Below are 16851 nucleotides of genomic sequence, written 5' to 3'. Positions count from 1 at the left end.
TTTTAAAAAAGCAAATGTTGATTCAATATGCAAACAATGTTTTTGACCACAAGCATACTGGTACGCAATAAGAAAAAGCAAGGGCCAACCCTTTTATGCTGCCCAAGCAGCAAATGGCATCCCTTAAACCCCCAAGTCAAGGTGTATAGTCCCCTAGGACAGTTACGTTATTTTGGCACCTGAGGAACCTGAGCTTCTCCCTCCTCCATGGCAATAAAAATAGAGCAATAATAAATTATGCAACACTTTGCTGTCAGTAGCCTGAGTCTATTTAATGGCACGAGCAGCCCTGGAAAGAGAGTGGGGCATTGCAAGAATGAGGAACAAAGAATTTTGGTCACCTGAGCAGTAGGATTTAATCATATTCCCCCACAATTTTTATTTTTTCAAAAGCAAGGGAGGGACCTTGTACAAATATGATCAATACGATACTATTTACTTTCATATTATCCCTACTTACTTCATATTAAGGCTAAACCTATAAATATTCACTTTTCTTCCCATGCAACACTTTTAGAAAAATAGTTCTTTCCATGAGAGATGATTATGCTAACAGACTCCACTGGGTGGCGGCACATGGCCATTTCATGGGCACTCCAAATGATTTTGGATCCCAAAAAACTTTCAAGAGGTTCCACTTCTGTTCAAAGGCCTGCTGTGCAGGTCATGCTAAGCCTAGAGCAAACATGTGAGCGTGCTGGCTCTGGGGGAGGAGACTGTGGCCACTGTACTCCTCCCCAAATGTTCTGCTGAGCTAAGCCAAGCCAAGCCATAATTGGTTTAACGTGTTGTCCGAACCAGTAGTATAATGGCAAAATCAGAAGCTCAGGGTATTTTCATAATAGTCATAGTCACACCCCTTTTCATGCTGATTAGCTTGTAGGATGCTGGAGACATTGGGACCTGGCTCCCAAAAAAGTAAGAGGTCTAAGACCCTCCGGGACGCGAGACAACTACACCCCTAGTCTGAACCTGAGTTTGTGACTTAGCTCTCTTCAGACTGTGCTTTATGGCTCATGGTTTGTCTGAGATAGGTTAGCATTATGTGGGAGCCAGGCCAAAGTGACAAATCATCCTGATGTTTTTAAGGAGTGTTGCAGAATTTGAACCTAGATGCGTGCAATCTGAAACTACAAGCCAGGTTTTCAACAAAAGTTTAGCACCCCATTTGCTTATAGGAATTTGATAATCAACAGTTTGTTTTATGATTGTGTGGACAGAGGGCCCAGAGCCAGCACCAGCACCAGGAGCCAGCCTTGTTGGGCACGTGCTGAGGCCCACACCCTAGCAAGGGGCCCCAATGTTGACTTCCTCTTTGCTGTTGCTATCTGTTCACCTGCCCTCTCCAAGTGTGCTAGCAGAGACAAGCACCACATGAAGGAGCAGCAGTCTCTGTTTGACTTACACTCTTCCTCTGGGCAGTTGTGAGGACTGGGCCCAGTGGCAAGCAAATGAGCAATGGTGACAGTGGCAAGGAAGGGGGCACCAAAGGCATCTTGCACAAGGGTCTCCCAAAATTTGGAGCTGACACTGTGAAGGCCAAACTTAATAGTACATTAAGCATGTGCTTTAAAAAGTGTGCTTAAAACTGAGCTCTCTCTATTACTTTAGTAAAAGCAGCCACAAGACCCCAGTTCTGGAGTGGGATCACCATATGGGACTGAGGACCCCATGGCTGCTTTTGCTAAAATACAAGAGAGTGGACAGGTGTAAGCAAGATTTTTTAAAGTGTGTCCCTTAATGTCACATATAATTTGGCCCTGAAACACAAAGGAAACATCAGTTTGTTGCTAGCATCTAAATATGTATAACCACATAACACACACACACAACAGATTTAAATTTGAAAAATCTGCTGTGAAATGAAAACCAGCATCCACTCCTTAGCAAATGTGCTCCACTGTTAAAAAAAAACAACCTTTAAAAAACAAAACCTCCAACAACCACTACTGATTTAAAGGAGACACAGGGTGAAACTATACTTGATGTGAGTTGCTGAGCAGCCTCAGAATCATGAGGAAGGGGAGTTTTGACTCTCTGGAACTGCGATTTACATTGTAAGGTAAGCCTCCAGTCAATGGGAGTGTTGATCAGAATAACAATAGCAGCAGCAATGTCAATTCCCTGCAACGTCCCTCTTGGTTGAAGTTACTTCTAGTGGAGAAGCCATTGGAATATCATAACAACACGAGCCCTGCTGGATTAGACCAAGGATCCATCTAATTCACCATCCCGCAGTGGCTGCCGATGCCTCCATGCAGTAACCCTCTTGTGCTGTCAGTCCTGAGCAACTGATATTCAGTGGCTTAGTGGACACTGACAGGCCCACTCGACACACATTTGTCTAACCCCCTTTTAAAGTCATCTAAGCTACTTGCCTTCTATGCATTAATTATGGAATTAGTACAAGTCAAACTGTGAGAATGAGAATTTTCTCTTGTCTGTCCTGAATCTGCTCTCTAGTTTCATTGGGTGATCCCACGTTCTAGCATTATGAGAGATAGAAACTTCTGTCTATCCACTTTCTCCTCTCCATGCAAATTTTTAATAAACCTCTTAATTTCAACGAAGAAAGGCCCCAGAGTATAAGCTTGCCTAGAAACCAGATCCTCTCAAAGGGATTCACCTTCATCTGTGGCTGTCATTTTATTTTTTTTCTGTCAGGTATATGACAGTCCAGTCACTTTAGGTCCCCCATGAGGTGAAGTAAAGCAGGGCACACAATAGATAGATAGATAGATTTAATCAAATGAAGATTTTTCTACCACTGCATTTCCATGCCAGAAGTTACACCAGGTGACTTTATGCAGGTCATGCAGCTTAAGAGGTACAGAGTATATGTCAGGAAAGATCTAATCAAAATTGTTGTGATTGTTCAATGACAAAGGGAAGGGATTTTGCACATGCTTATTTGTGTCACTGCACACTGGCATGCCAATACCTTTTCTGTGATTAGCCACTGCGAGGAAGGTCTCTCCATCAATGACAAATGCTTCCCAGTCCCTAGCACTGTATGTGGTGATTCTCTGGTACACAGTGAATTTTTCTTTCCTGTAGTTCCACTTGTAAATTACAGAAAACTCCTGACTTCTTTCATTTGGTTCAAAATTTGCCACTGCAAGGAAAATCTGAAAAACAAGAAGCCACAACAGCTCAGACTCTCTTCTTGCACAGACCAATCAAGACATTATTGGGTTCATCCTCAGTGCGATATGAATTTGCTTTGCAATAAACTGACAAAGAATGCTAAATCTATATTCTGGTTTTCTTCCTATCCTCCTGCATTTAAAGATTTTGTGGATGCTTAAACATTGCAGTTTTACAAATAGAATCTAAAGAAACTGAAAAGCACCGTACTTTGGTTTAGAAGGGGTCCATAGAAGACAAAAAAATTATCAGTCAAACAAAATGAGCATTTATATATGTATAACCGCAATGGTTTGAACACTGGACTAGGAAGATCCCCACTGAGCCATGAACAACACCACAAACTCTTTTAAGCAACTCTCTCCTTCTGCCTGTATACATACACAGAGACAGCCAACACAGTGGCCACTCTTTTCTTTCAAGCTACATCTGGTTAGATGCAAAACATTAATCACACACAGAACGATCCATTTTGGTCCTGCTGTTCCCTCCCCTCCCCCTCCTATAGTCAGCAAAAGGCCCATGAAGGCCAGGGCCTACCCTCCCTGCCACTGTCATCCTCCTCCTCTTCCTTTCCCTCCCTCTCCAACAGTCAGCAAAAGGCCCACAAGAGCCAGGACCTACCACTCCCCCACCGCTGCCATTCTCCTCCTCCTCCTCTCCCTCCAACAGTCAGCAAAAGGCCCACAAGGGCCATGGCCAAGGCTTACCTCCCCCCACCACTGCCATCCTACTTTTCCTCCCTTTCCACCCTCTCCAATAGTTGGCAAAAGGCCCATCAGAGCCAAGGCCTACCCCCCCCCGCCACCACTGGCCTCCTCCTCGTCTCCCTCCCCTTCCAAAATTCAGCAAAAGGCCCATCAGAACCACAGCATACCACCCCCACGTACCACTCTGGCTGGCTGCAGAGAAATAATTGTGCTTCCTTCTGCCTTAGCCTGCTGCTTGCAAAAGGGAGGGAATAGCAACGCAAGCTCAGAGAGGAGTCAATGCAGATTTCAAATGTGTGCATCTGATTGGTTCAGAATAAAATGCATTGGGGAGGCTCTTCGTAATCCTGCCCTATGCTATAGAACTTCCAATGCATTTCTGAGGGACTCCTCCCGATTGGTTGTTAGAGCTTATTCTATGGGAAATGAAATAAAAATGGGGGTCCTGGAGGTGCTGAGGGGACCGCTGCCCTCTCTAATCCTCTCCTACTAGAATTTTAACCCTGGAGACAGTGGTGGGACCATAGCAATGATTGTGATTGGCTGTTCTATTCAGAGATAACAGATTGGCCAGAACAAGATGGACAGAAACAAGTCCAGAGTATCTCTAAATACGTTCTGTATTGAATATTTATTTATTTATTGCATTTATATACTGCCTCATAGCCAAAGCTCTCTGGGCGGTTAGGTAATGTACTGAATATGAATGTAAGGATCAGAGAAGGAACTGGGCTATAAGTTTGGAGGTTTAGAGTGGGCAGTGCCCCACTTGTCCTTAATGAGGGGCCTCCACTGGTCCCTACCCAACCACGCTGGAACTCCCTACCAAGGAAAAATGATGTCCTCATGAATCTAAATCTACTGATTTTTAGAAAGCATTGCAAAAGATTTCTGCTTATTCAGGCCTCTAAATTAAGCTAAGTGATTACTAACTTGTGGGTAATCTTGTGGAGTTGGAAATATGTATTTTTATTCCTGCTTTATTTCCTTTTTTAATTTTAATTGTTGATCTGTTACATTTGCAAGCTGCATTGATTCTTTGGAAATTGTGTTCAATATACATTCGTACTGTTGCATGAAAGATGAGCAAATAAGGAAACGTTTAATTTGTTTAACCTTTTTGCAGTTCTGGATAGACTGGTATTGTGATTGCATATATATCAGAGTCTAAAAATCGCCTCCCCCATAACATGCCAGATAAAATAAGCATTAAAATGCATTTTCTAAGCATTATCTTGAAAATTACTTGTTTTTGTTCTATATCTATTCTGGAAGGTTTCATATTTTACATAATTATTTGGATTCCACTGGAGTGAAATATAAAGACCCTGACCCCTTGCTAAGCTAAAATATGTTTTGCAGGCTGCTTCACTGCTATGGAGTCTGACTAAAGTCTGAGGTGTATCACTGTGTGCCACCTAGGGTTTCTCCCTTTCACACGTTGTATATACACTGCCAATAGCACTGGTCAAACTCATGGTTAGGGATGGACAAATCTGTCACTTTTGGTTTTTCTCATTTTCCCAGTTGTAAGTTCTGTCTGGCATATTTCAGCATCAGTTTGCAATTTTTTTTGTAAAAGTCCTCATGAAACTTCACCAGCATTTTAGTGTCCGTTTCTCCTAATATACATATTTTGTATACAATTTTGCCTAATATACACATTTTTGCAAGCAATTTTACCTATAATAACCCATTTTGTATGTTATTTCACACAAATAGATATATGTATATATATGTGTGTGTGTGCATATATATATGTGCGTGTGTGTGTGTGCAAAGGTCCTCTAATATATGCAATTTTGTACAATTTTCTTTTGAAAACTACATTACAAAATTCAGAGAAGTGCAAATTTCAAATGACAGTTATACTTCAGTTTGCAGCTTATTTCAAGAACTGAGAATTAGGTATTAAAATGTGAACCAAACTGAATCCCCCCCCCAAATCCCTCCTCATGGTGTTACGCAAAACGTCTGATACACAGATCAGTGAGCATAAACAAAAGGCTTCATATTTGTCTCTGACGTCTGACCTTCTCTGGAGATAGCAGTGGAAGTCCTACATTATTTCTGCTGTCAAAATGCCTTCCGCATAAGGTTCTTCCAAATAAGGAAAAGGATAAAAAGAAAAACACTCTTCTGTGTTTCCATATTATCCCTGTCTTAATCTCCATATCCTGTTATAGCGCTATCTCTCATATTTATTGGCATAGTGTGAGCCTAGGGCAACATCCTCCATTTTCACAGAGAAGCATGGCAACATCTGGTGATAGGCTTCCTTCATGAGAGCCCATTGAGAACACTAGGCCATCACAATGCTCTAAAACGAGGCACAGTGATAATGCACAGTCAGTGATCTTACATTATGCCTTCTCCTGCTATTCAAGGCATGCTTCATATTCTGTGGAGTACAAAGACAGCAGATATCTAAACATGCTGCATCCCTGAGTATCAGTTCATAGATTTCAAAAAATAGTTTGGAGATTAGGCACAACAGTTTTTTTCTTCCAAAGAGGAAAAGTTACCAACATATGGAAATATGCAATGCTCTCCCCACCCCACCTTTATTTGTTTGGAACATTTCTAGGCCATACTTTTTCAAATGGTCTCAGAATTCCTTATGATAAAATCATAAAATTACAACATAAACAATATTTCATACAAATTTGTAGAGCCAGACGCAGCAGTGTAATAACATAAAAATAAAAGCCAGTTTTGAAAAGCTCTTGCACTTGGCCACCAACCTTTTTTGGGGTATGAGATTTCTGGTCTACTGAAGTGTTATAGCAAAACCTGCTCTGAATCCCTTCTTCTAGAGGAATTAGAACAGCAGTGGGGGTTGAAAGGGCCTTTTCAATAATGCCCCTGAAATTCTGGAGTGACCTTCAAGAATAGCTAGTGTTGTTCCTAGCTGAGTTTTCATTAACAAAGGCAATGCCTATTGTTGTTTTACCAGTTTTTAAAAAAAATTAAAGTATTTATCACCAGGACTGTTCTGCTGTTGCTGACTGAATATGCTGTTTTGGACTAGATTGTTATTATTTTTGTAAACCGCCTTATGTTACATGATTTTAAAAAATGTCGCAAATTTTGTTTGGGAAGCACCTTTGAAAAAAGTAGACATTTTGAAATTGTAGTTCCATTATGCTAGGGAGAGCACTAAAAATGTTTCAGGAAAAACATCAGGCGTAGGCATGGCTCCTTGGACCCCAACTTTTGGGATTTAGCAGAGTATCAAATAATACTGAAAAGTAATTTACAATTTACCTTTTTTCCAATAGTGAAGAATTTCCAGGATTGGGCTTGGTAGGTCGGGAGATTTTGGTAAGCCACAAATTTCTCATCAGTCCATTTGTAGATAGCTGATCCAGGAGGAGTATATCGATTTGCAGTAGCTACAAACAGTCCCACCTCAGGGATGACAAAGACCTCAATGCCCAAGGTTTCAGAATTTGTAGCTAAACTCTGATATTCTTCCAGATAGTCCAATCTTTCTTTGACTATGAAGTGATAACAGAGGAAATAAATTGTCATTAAAAAGGGAATTCTGTAAGCATAATGATCCAGTAGAACAGGTGTGGGGAACCTCTGGACCTCCAGATGTTGCTGAACTACAGCTCCTGTTATCCCTTAGTTCAATTCTGTGATATCAACAGTACAAGTGTGTGCACTGCTTTCACTGTCAGAGAACACTGGGAACTACAGTTTGTTATAAAACTGAGAATGCTCTGTTAGAGATTCCACTCCCCCACCACCACCTTATAGAACTACAATTACCAAAGTTCTCTGGGAAAAGGGAATGGCTCTTAAACCAATTTAACCAATGTGTGTGTATATATATATGTCATCTGTAAATTAATAGTACACAATATGAATTAGACTTTCAGGGACAAGACCTCTTCTCTGCCCTTAGTCTACATCTTCACCTCCCTTAAGCCAGTGGTATTGCAGGTACCAAACTGCCATAACTCAACAGTACCCAGAAAACACTTACCTTCTAACAAGGAAATCCACTCATTCCCATTGCATATATATAGTCCTTTCTGAGCAGCATTAAACCAGAACTGACCACTTTCACTTTTGGTACAGGGAGGGCGTGACCCCAACGTCACTTTCATGTCTGCTTCTGAACAATAAAACACAAAACACAAGCAAATGAGCAGCAAATAAAAACTTGCTCTGGCACCATGAGAAATGTAATTATAGAAATTAATATGTAACTGCACTGGATTATTCACACTTCACATATAAACATTTTAAGAGAGCTATTTCAAAATTTATGCTAGGATTTTAGCAACCAATTGAAACAACTCCAAATGCACTGGATAGACAGCAACTGATAAAGAACTGCATTTCCTTCCTCAACTTGAGATCTTCTACACATATAGTTCTACAAATGTATATTTCTCCTGCTTCATTTGCTGCTTGACAAGTATGATACCTGCAGGAGAATATAATGCCTTGGTTCTCACATAAAGCTAAGCCATGGTTTGTTGAAGCTATGGTTTGTTTAGCAAACTACTGGTTAACCATGAGTTGTCTGATACACAGTCAAACAAACCATGGCTTGATGGGTTTATTTTCCAGCTGTTCTTGCTTTTTCCTTTGGTAGTGTGGTAGGTGTCTAGGTTGGAGTGACCAAACAAACCATGATTAAGGAAAGATTCTGGGTTCACACATAAGACCAAGTCATAGTTCAAACAAATCAAGGTTCATTAGCCATGAACAAACCATGGCTTCAGATTGTGGTTTGTCAGCAGAAAACAAGCCATAGTTAAATCATTAGACAGGGTAACCGTGGCTTAGTGCTATATGTGGACCAAGCCAATGAGTTTAGCTACTGCAATCAATAGCCATTGCAGTTACACAAATCCCCTGGATCTGGTACCCGGCTTTTGCTGGTCTTTTGAAACTTAGTAAGTAATAACTGGTGTGATATCCATCACTGTAAAACATTCAGATGACAAGAACTATATTTTTCTTAATCAAAGTGGACGACTGTTTCTATTGAAGTGTCACTCCTTCAGATTTTCTTATGGTATAACAATACACTTTTAAAGGATGTATGACAACTCACCACACCCATCCACCTAGTTGTCCTAACATCCTATTGCAAGGATAGCCAGAGTTTGTGAACTACGACTCCCATCAGCCCCAGCCAGCATTGCCAAGGGTCAGGGGGAGAGGAACAGTAGTCCACAACATCTGGAAGACACCATATTGGCTATCTGTGTCCTATTGAAATCAATAGGACAGCAACTTGTGACTCATCATCAAAACCCACTGATTTCAATCAGGTTTAAGCATGACTACCTTTACTAAAGTTAGACCACTGTCTATAAATAGCACTGTGTGGATTGTTGTTTCAGAGAAAAGACCTACTCTGCTTTCCGTCTCCTTATTACCCCTCTACCTCCCTCCGCTGCCACTAGTGGTGCCACTACTGTATTCAAAATGTGCCCAGACAGCATTTACCTTCTAACACAGGCATCCACCAATTCCCATTGCATGCATACAATCCTTTCCAAGGTAGCTTCTGGGTGGAAATACCCTCCATTTGCGGGGGGGGGATGTATATGGATGAAGTTGGCCTTTTTATTTTGCTGCAAATACCAGGGTGAAGAAGCTGCTACATGTGCTCATGGCAAAATAAGTGCTCACATCAACTTCACACATGATGGTTTGCAGATATTGTCTTATGTAAAGACTATGTCTATGTAGAACGATGGTGTATGTAAAGCAGGCCTTAAGATTAGCCTTCCACTTTTCTAGTATTGCTCATTATGGCTGAACACTTCCAAAATAACAAGATTTAATAAGTAATATGAAATGCCAAGAAATATAGTAGTTGGAGTTCATAGCAATAATAGGCATAGAGTTATTTTGTTTCCATCCTTGTTCCTGGCCTTGGAAGAAGTGCCCATTCAGATTTCCATACATTCTTTACGACTCTACAAACACACATACACACACACACACACTCCTAGCCCTACCAACCTCTGTGTCTAGTGGACCTTCCAGACTGGCTGTTTATTGAGCATTCAGGCTGATAAGTTTGCAAAACACTGGCATGGAAGTATATGCTGACATTGCCTAATTATTAAGCATTCTTTCTGATACGTTCATGCAGCAGTTATATGAGATTGCCAGCTAGTGGTTATTATCCCACACTTTCCAGGGCAATTTCACATCACATTTCTTACTGGACTGTGGTTAAAAAAGTAATGGGATAAAAAGTGTGGAATGACAACCAAATTTTGTGAGAATAAACAACTCAGCTGGAAGCACACTGAGTTTTAATATTTTATTATGCCATAAACTAAGCATTGACAGTTGGCTTTCCTAGGATATTACACTGTGGAATTGTTGTTCACCCTCTTAGGAATTATCCTATGGAGTTTTGCAGTTCTATTTAGACCCTCAGAGATATTTAACTACCTAAAACCACTTGGAGATTTCAACTGAGGATTTGGAGTGCGGTGTCATCAGTAGGCAGACAACATATCCGTCCTTTTCAAATCCTGATGAGACAGTGGATTCCCTATCAGTAATTGGCTGAATGAAGACAAATAAACTGAAGCTCAGTCAAGATAAGATACTATTGTAGATGGGAGGTATGACCTAGAGCAGAGATAGCTAACCCCAGGCCTGGGATTTATATATGGCCTTCTAAGCAAATTTTTGTGCCCACCTCAAGACCCCACAGGTTTTCGCAACAGCAGAAGGAAAAAAATTAAATAATCAGACTGCTGGAGTGCCCTGAAAAGGGGAGGCAAACTGTCCCCTCCAAAATTGCCTCCTCAGCTGACCCTTATGGAGCAGGAGCGGTGTGCCTTTTCCTGAGCATGTGTGCACCACTGGGATGTAGCTACATCCATCTTTGGCCACATGCACCAGTGGCATATGGCCCCTGCAGAATTTGCCAAAAATGAATGTAGCCTTTGGACCAAAGAAAGCTTACCCACTCCTGCTCTAGAGGATGATGCTTGGACTTCTCTGGATGGGATGACACTCTTCTTTAATGAACAGGTAGACTATCTAGAGGTACACCTGGACCCATCTCTTCTACTTGATGCTTAGGTAGCATCTGTGGTCAGGTGTTTTTTTTTTACCAATTTACTCTGGTTTGCCAGCTGTCCTTTTTTTAGGAAATAGAGATTTACCCATTGTGATACATGCCCTGAGTGTCTTTAGACTGGGATAATGCAGTGTGCTTTACCTAGGTCTGTTGTTGAAGAGTGTTAGAAAACTTTGAATGCAGCAACTGTTGTTATCATGAGCTGGCTCTAGATCAGACATGGGGAACCTGTGGTCTGCCAGATGTTGCTGGACTCCATCATCCCTGACATTGACTAGGGCTGATGAGAGCTGGAGTCCAAAAACATCTAGATGGCCACAGGTTTTTGATCCCAGCTCTAGATCACTGGTCTTCAGCTGGTTGGTTGTGGCCTGACTTAAGGTGAGTCATAGCAGCAAGACTACCACTGTACAAACATATAGTGTAAAATTTAAAAAATGAGCCACAAAATGCATGTTCAAGCTAAAGGTGGATCTTTGGTCTGAAACATTTCAGGATGATTGCTCTGGATAATGTTTGCTTGTTTGTTTAAGTCATTTATATATTGCTTTTCAGGCAGACATTACAAAGTGGTGCCTTTGCTACCTATATGCTCAAAAAATTTCACTGGCCGTCAGTTTCTGGCCCAAATTTAAAGTGATAGATGTGACAGTTATAATCCTAAATCTGGAGTAGCCAGCATCCTTGACCACTGAACATGGAAAGGGGAGCTGTAGTCCACCAATGTCTGGATAACATCATGTCAGCTACCCCAGTCCTAAATAGTCAGGGCCACAGTATCTGAGCACCTTCTCCCATAGATGGTAAGAACTGCAGAAAAGGTTTTGCTCTGAGTGTTGTCAACATCTAAAGTCACCAAGGAGGGACAAGGCACAAGTCTTTATCTATGGTGACACCCTCCCTTTGGTACATAGCAGAGCAGAAATGTATTGATGTTCATCAAAGTATAAGCAAAAAGCCTATTTGTTCTATATATTTGCTTTTGATAATAGAAATATTATAGGAATGCTGCTCTATAAAGCTTTCTGGGAAGCTTCCAATATGTTATGTATATTGGTTAAAAGGATTGCAGAGAAAAAAGGTTCATTAACTGCAATAAATCAATGTCATAATTTTCATGAAGGAAGGGGAAAATAAAATAGTGTTATATGAATGAAGTGAAAGCTACCCTTTTTCTGCAGTGTCAATCAGCCTGAATCTGTTCTTCCAGGCTTTCTATCAACACTCAGAATGGATACAGAGTTGCTCTCCTCTATAGTTTTCTCATACAAGTTGTTGAAACACCTCAAAAGCTATTGGTTCATTTTACTGACCGTAAGGGTATTTCAGCAGCTCATTGTCCACTGGTTTCACGGGGAGATCCTGCAGAATTTTGGGGATGGAGAGCACTGCTAGATTAAAGTTCATGCCAGTGCACATCCGTGAGGTAGCATCAGATCCTGGCAGCAGGACCAGCTGCCTTAGCAAGCCCTGAAAAGAGAGGAAGAAATACTAGGGAATCAAATCTGTCAGGGTTATTTGGTGACTGTGGTTGATAGGTTGTTTAATTTCTTTGCTTTTTTACAAAAAAGAAAGAGGTGCTGGGACTTAAGCCTGCCTGAAAAATCACAGGCCCCTAATTTCAGATGTGTGGGAATGAATTGTGGTTCTTTAGTGATGGGAGAAAACTACTCTTCAGGACACCATATTAGTTTATAGCTTTGAGGGCTAATCTTGCCAAAGACGGAAGATTCCAGGGTTGAGCTCAAAGGTTCCAAGAGCTGACTCTCAGCTCAGAATATGCCCATGATGCTTCCCTTTATTCTGATAAGTGCAGCTTTTTGCTAATGTGTACGTGATGGGTGAACAAGTAATAATTCCTCGACTAGTCTATATTTTTTCTATCCATATTGGTGTTCAGGGTAAAGGTCAGGAAACACTGAGAAACTGTAACACATTGTCACACTGACCTTGTTGACAGTGTATGGTCAAATTATTGTACCACAATGTAGATGTGAATCAAAGCAAAGTTTCAAACACAAGAATTCTGGGCCTTCAGGGAATGACTGATGTTAAGGAGCATTTGCCTTTTCCAAACAACAAGACACTCCCATATTAACATTGATTTGTTATAAAATACTTCACTTCCGTAATGTTTGCTCTGCCACTTTGATACTTCTATTGACTGAAAAACATATCCTGAAACAGAAGGAAACAGTAGCTATTCCATATTCCCTTCAACTGAGGACCTAACTATGTATTACTTAACATATGTGTGTGTAACAAAAGTCTGCTGGGCTTGCTGCATTTCATAGGAAATAGGAGCACTGGGAGATTAGGAAAGACAGATGTGTGTGCTGTGGTGGGAACAGGGTGGCAAATGTTTTCCTCCACTCCAAATAGCCCACTCCGGATAGCTCCTCCACTCTCATAGAGTCCCAATTTCTAAACACACTTTCAGAACCCAAAACAGGAGAAGTAGTGGGGGAGAGCAATTTGGGACAAAGAAATGGTGGTGGGTAGGAAAGATATCCACACACCCTTCCCTTTCCCCCCTCCCCATCACCTCTTGCTTATCATCTTACCAATTCCTTATGGAGGGGAAAGGAGTAAAGAAGTGGGAACTATTCTATTCCAAATTTTGGGTAGGACTTGATCACATACTAGCAAATTCAGGTTGTGCAATTATAGCTTGATTGGAAGGACTTGTACAACCAACATGCTTCTTCCAAAGATCAGAGTTATTGCTATAAGTGATGGGAAAATGTACTGGAAAGTTTGCATAACACTTGCGTTGATACAACTTCATCTAACCTCCCCACAAAGAAGTCAGAATGAATGCTCATTAAATAACTAATGTTATCTAATCTCCCTGCAAACAGATCAGAAAAAATGCTGAATGAACAGATCATCTGGAAGTGCGCCATGGCAACTTTAGCCTCATTAGAAAAATGTGTTCTTGGACTTTTGTCTACAACATATAGTTCTGCAATATTATAATATTAAGATGCTGCATCTGAAAGAGTATATTAACCATGAAGGCCTTGGTGGGAAGGTAGCACTTGTTGCCCCCTACTCCAGAAGAAAAACCTGCACCTTGGCATTCTGGAGAGTATGAATGACAATTAAGGGAATGACTATTCAACCAGACTATGGTGTATAATACCCTCAGGGTACAGATAGATGATCCAGCCAGAAACATAGATGCTGCGAATGGAGGCTGGTCCATTTGGGCAAATGGGGTACTGCCTTACCAACCCCCACCTGTCCTGCCTTCTTACATACAACTAGTCCAGGAGGTGGCCCTGGCTGTCAACTTCCTCCTCATTAGTCTCAGTGTTGCCCCTTGTAGAACTCAACAGGGAGAATAGTTGACTCTGCCTGTTAATGGCTCTGGCTCCACCTACTGTTGGCCTCCCCACCTTTTGTCCTGCCAGACCCAAGGGGCACCAGCCACCTGTGGATGATCCTGTGAACTAAGCATGTGCAGTCTCAAACAGAAAGGGGAGGAAGAGATGACTCCTGGACTTCCAAAACAGCATCCCTACGTGCTATGTGTCCAGCATCCAATTCTCTACAGCAGGTGTGGCGCACCTTTGGCCCTTCAGATGTTGCTGAATTACAGCTCCCATCATCCCTGGCCGTTGGCCATGATTGCTGCAGTTGATGGAAGTTATAGTTTAGCAATATCTGGAGGGCCAAAAATTCCCCACACCTGGTCTAGAATGATTACTTCCATTCATCTGGAAAAACACTGTAAAACCTCTGGGAATGTAACTGGATCCTTTTTATGTCTTTCCTTCACTGAAGTCTCTTTCTAAATTTACTCTCAGCATCTTAGAAACAATTTCCCAGACCCCCCATCTTTCAATTATCCCCTTAGAGCCAGTTTTAGCATTCTTCTAATACATCTTTTTCAGCCACCCATCCTAAGCAGAGACCCACACCCTCTGTGCAAATAGTTTGGCTTTTCACTCTGTTTAAGTTTGAGATATATGCTTCAGGCTGTTTTGCCATAATATGAATCATTTGTAAGTGCAAGATGGAAATCAGTATAAATCACTTCAGTTAATATCTTCTTCCTTTCCTGTTTGTTCTATTTTATTTTGAATAGATTCTGTTTGGAACACTTTTCAAGAAAGCATTATTAAAAAGAAAATGGATGATTGCTGACCTCTATCACAAAACATTAATAAGGGCAAAGGTATTTTATTATGGAGATGTACTTAGAAACAAATCACAATTTTTGGGATACGAAAGAATATGACCATTAAACATAGGAAGCTGCCTTATAGTGAGTGAGATCATTGGTCCATCTAGCTCAGTAGCGTCTACACTGATTGGCAGCAGCTCTCCAGGGTTTCAGACAGGGGACTTTGCCAGCCTTACCTGTGCACAAACTTGATTTATTGGGTTGTATTCAATGAAATCCTACTCAGATTAGACCCATTGCAATATGAACCTAAATTAGCCATATCAATTAACTTCAATAAGTCTACTTTGTGTAGGACTTGCATTGAATACCACCCATTGTCTGTGGAATTTCACATAGACTCCAATATCTGATGCAAAAATCTAATTTTGGAGAATCTGAGCTCACTTTTCTTAAGCTATCTAACAAGGAGGATCACTGACAGGTGATCACTAAGTATAGTTGGGCTCCTGCCAAGGCTCGCGCTGCAGCAGGGGCTCCCCTGACAACCCCAGAATCCCTGGCCCAACTGTTCTGCCTCTTTGCTGTCCCAGCCTGTTCACCTGCCCAAGTAATGAAGAAGCAACAGGAAAACGGAGAAGCAGATTGTCCTTTCCCTCTGGGACTCAGAGTCTGGGTGATGGTATGGATTAGGCCCAGAGAAAGACGGTGTCTCAGTGGGCAGTGTTGACAGCACTGAAGAGGTGTGGGAGCTGCTGAAGACATCTTGCTCAAGGGCCCACCAAACCTTGGAGCTGGTACAGCTAGCAATACTTATCACTTTAACCAGATCCTGGGCACTACTTCATAGCAAATCAAAAGTCCCTTCACTTCTTGTGACTCCATAACAAACTGTTCTGAGACACAATAACTGCACATATATGGAAATGTTGCCTCTGTTATGATCTGAATGGATATTTATCCAGTCAATGTAAGGATAATTGAAATCATCCAGTGTTCTCTTTTGACTGCCTCCTTGATCTTCCTCCATCACACAGTCACCATCAAAGCTTTGTGCAGGAAAGTGGTCATACCTCCTTAATACTATATTACTTTTATTGTCTGGTATATCTATCTACAGTGATTCTGTGATTGGATTTGTTCCTCCTACAGTTTCTAATTTATTTTCCCCAATGCTATCTTATTTGCCAGCAGAATTCAGTAATTATGCTCCTTCTAAGACACCTTTGTATATTGTAGCAGGAGCAGCTAAGAAAATTAGAGGTTTGTTGAATCTGTTGCTATACACTGTGATCAGTTGGTATTTAATTTTGTTAAGAATAATGGTTTTTTAAAACTGCTTACTGTTTGACTTGTATTATACCTGGTTTGTATTTCTTGTGTCAAAACTCACTATGACTTTTTCCTGTTACATTTGTAAATTTTTTTTTGCATATTCACAGTGATTTGGGCCTCTTTTTGAGTTTTCTGTTCTTTCTGTAGGTTTTATATGTGGGACCAACCAAAAGGAACATAGAGTTGAAGGGGTTTATGTAGGCCATTTAGTCCAACCATCCTGCTTAATGCAAGAAATCCAGAACCATTCAAGGATATAAACTCTACAGAAAGAATAGAAGCAACAGAAAAGGAGGGGGAGTAGCGTTATACGTCAAAGACAAATACACCTCTATGGAAATCCAAGAGAGCGAACAAAGGGGTCCGGTAGAGACCATTTGGGTAAAAATAAATGGAGAAACAAATAAAACCGACATGGTAGTAGGTATCTACTACAGACCCCCTGGCCA

At 41.1% G+C, this 16851-nt stretch overlaps 2 protein-coding genes across 4 annotated transcripts in view; one reads left to right on the top strand and one right to left on the bottom strand.

Annotated features, from left to right (window-relative positions):
- Positions 1–16851, bottom strand: part of TSPEAR (thrombospondin type laminin G domain and EAR repeats) — a 51843-nt gene that overhangs the window by 13358 nt on the left and 21634 nt on the right. For both annotated transcript variants that reach the window (XM_061636556.1, XM_061636557.1), the window contains exons 5-8: positions 12249–12405; positions 7852–7983; positions 7125–7357; positions 2942–3128 (exon numbers count right to left, since the gene is read on the bottom strand). In XM_061636556.1, coding sequence (XP_061492540.1) covers positions 2942–3128; positions 7125–7357; positions 7852–7983; positions 12249–12405 — 709 coding nt within the window. The remainder of the gene's footprint in view (positions 1–2941; positions 3129–7124; positions 7358–7851; positions 7984–12248; positions 12406–16851) is intronic.
- Positions 1–16851, top strand: part of LRRC3 (leucine rich repeat containing 3) — a 62187-nt gene that overhangs the window by 27985 nt on the left and 17351 nt on the right. The window contains exon 3 of one of the 2 annotated variants that reach the window (XR_009764050.1): positions 13797–13813. The exons of the other annotated variant lie outside the window; for it this stretch is intronic. The gene's annotated coding sequence lies outside the window, so the exon portion shown is untranslated. Of the gene's footprint in view, positions 1–13796; positions 13814–16851 lie in introns of those variants that run through there. 2 annotated transcript variants of the gene reach the window in all.

This window comes from Rhineura floridana, chromosome 7 (assembly GCF_030035675.1).
Source record: "Rhineura floridana isolate rRhiFlo1 chromosome 7, rRhiFlo1.hap2, whole genome shotgun sequence".
NCBI classification, from domain to species: Eukaryota; Metazoa; Chordata; class Lepidosauria; order Squamata; family Rhineuridae; genus Rhineura; species Rhineura floridana.
The sequence above is the reverse complement of the archived record's forward strand: the minus strand, read 5'-3'. Positions and strand labels throughout refer to the sequence as shown.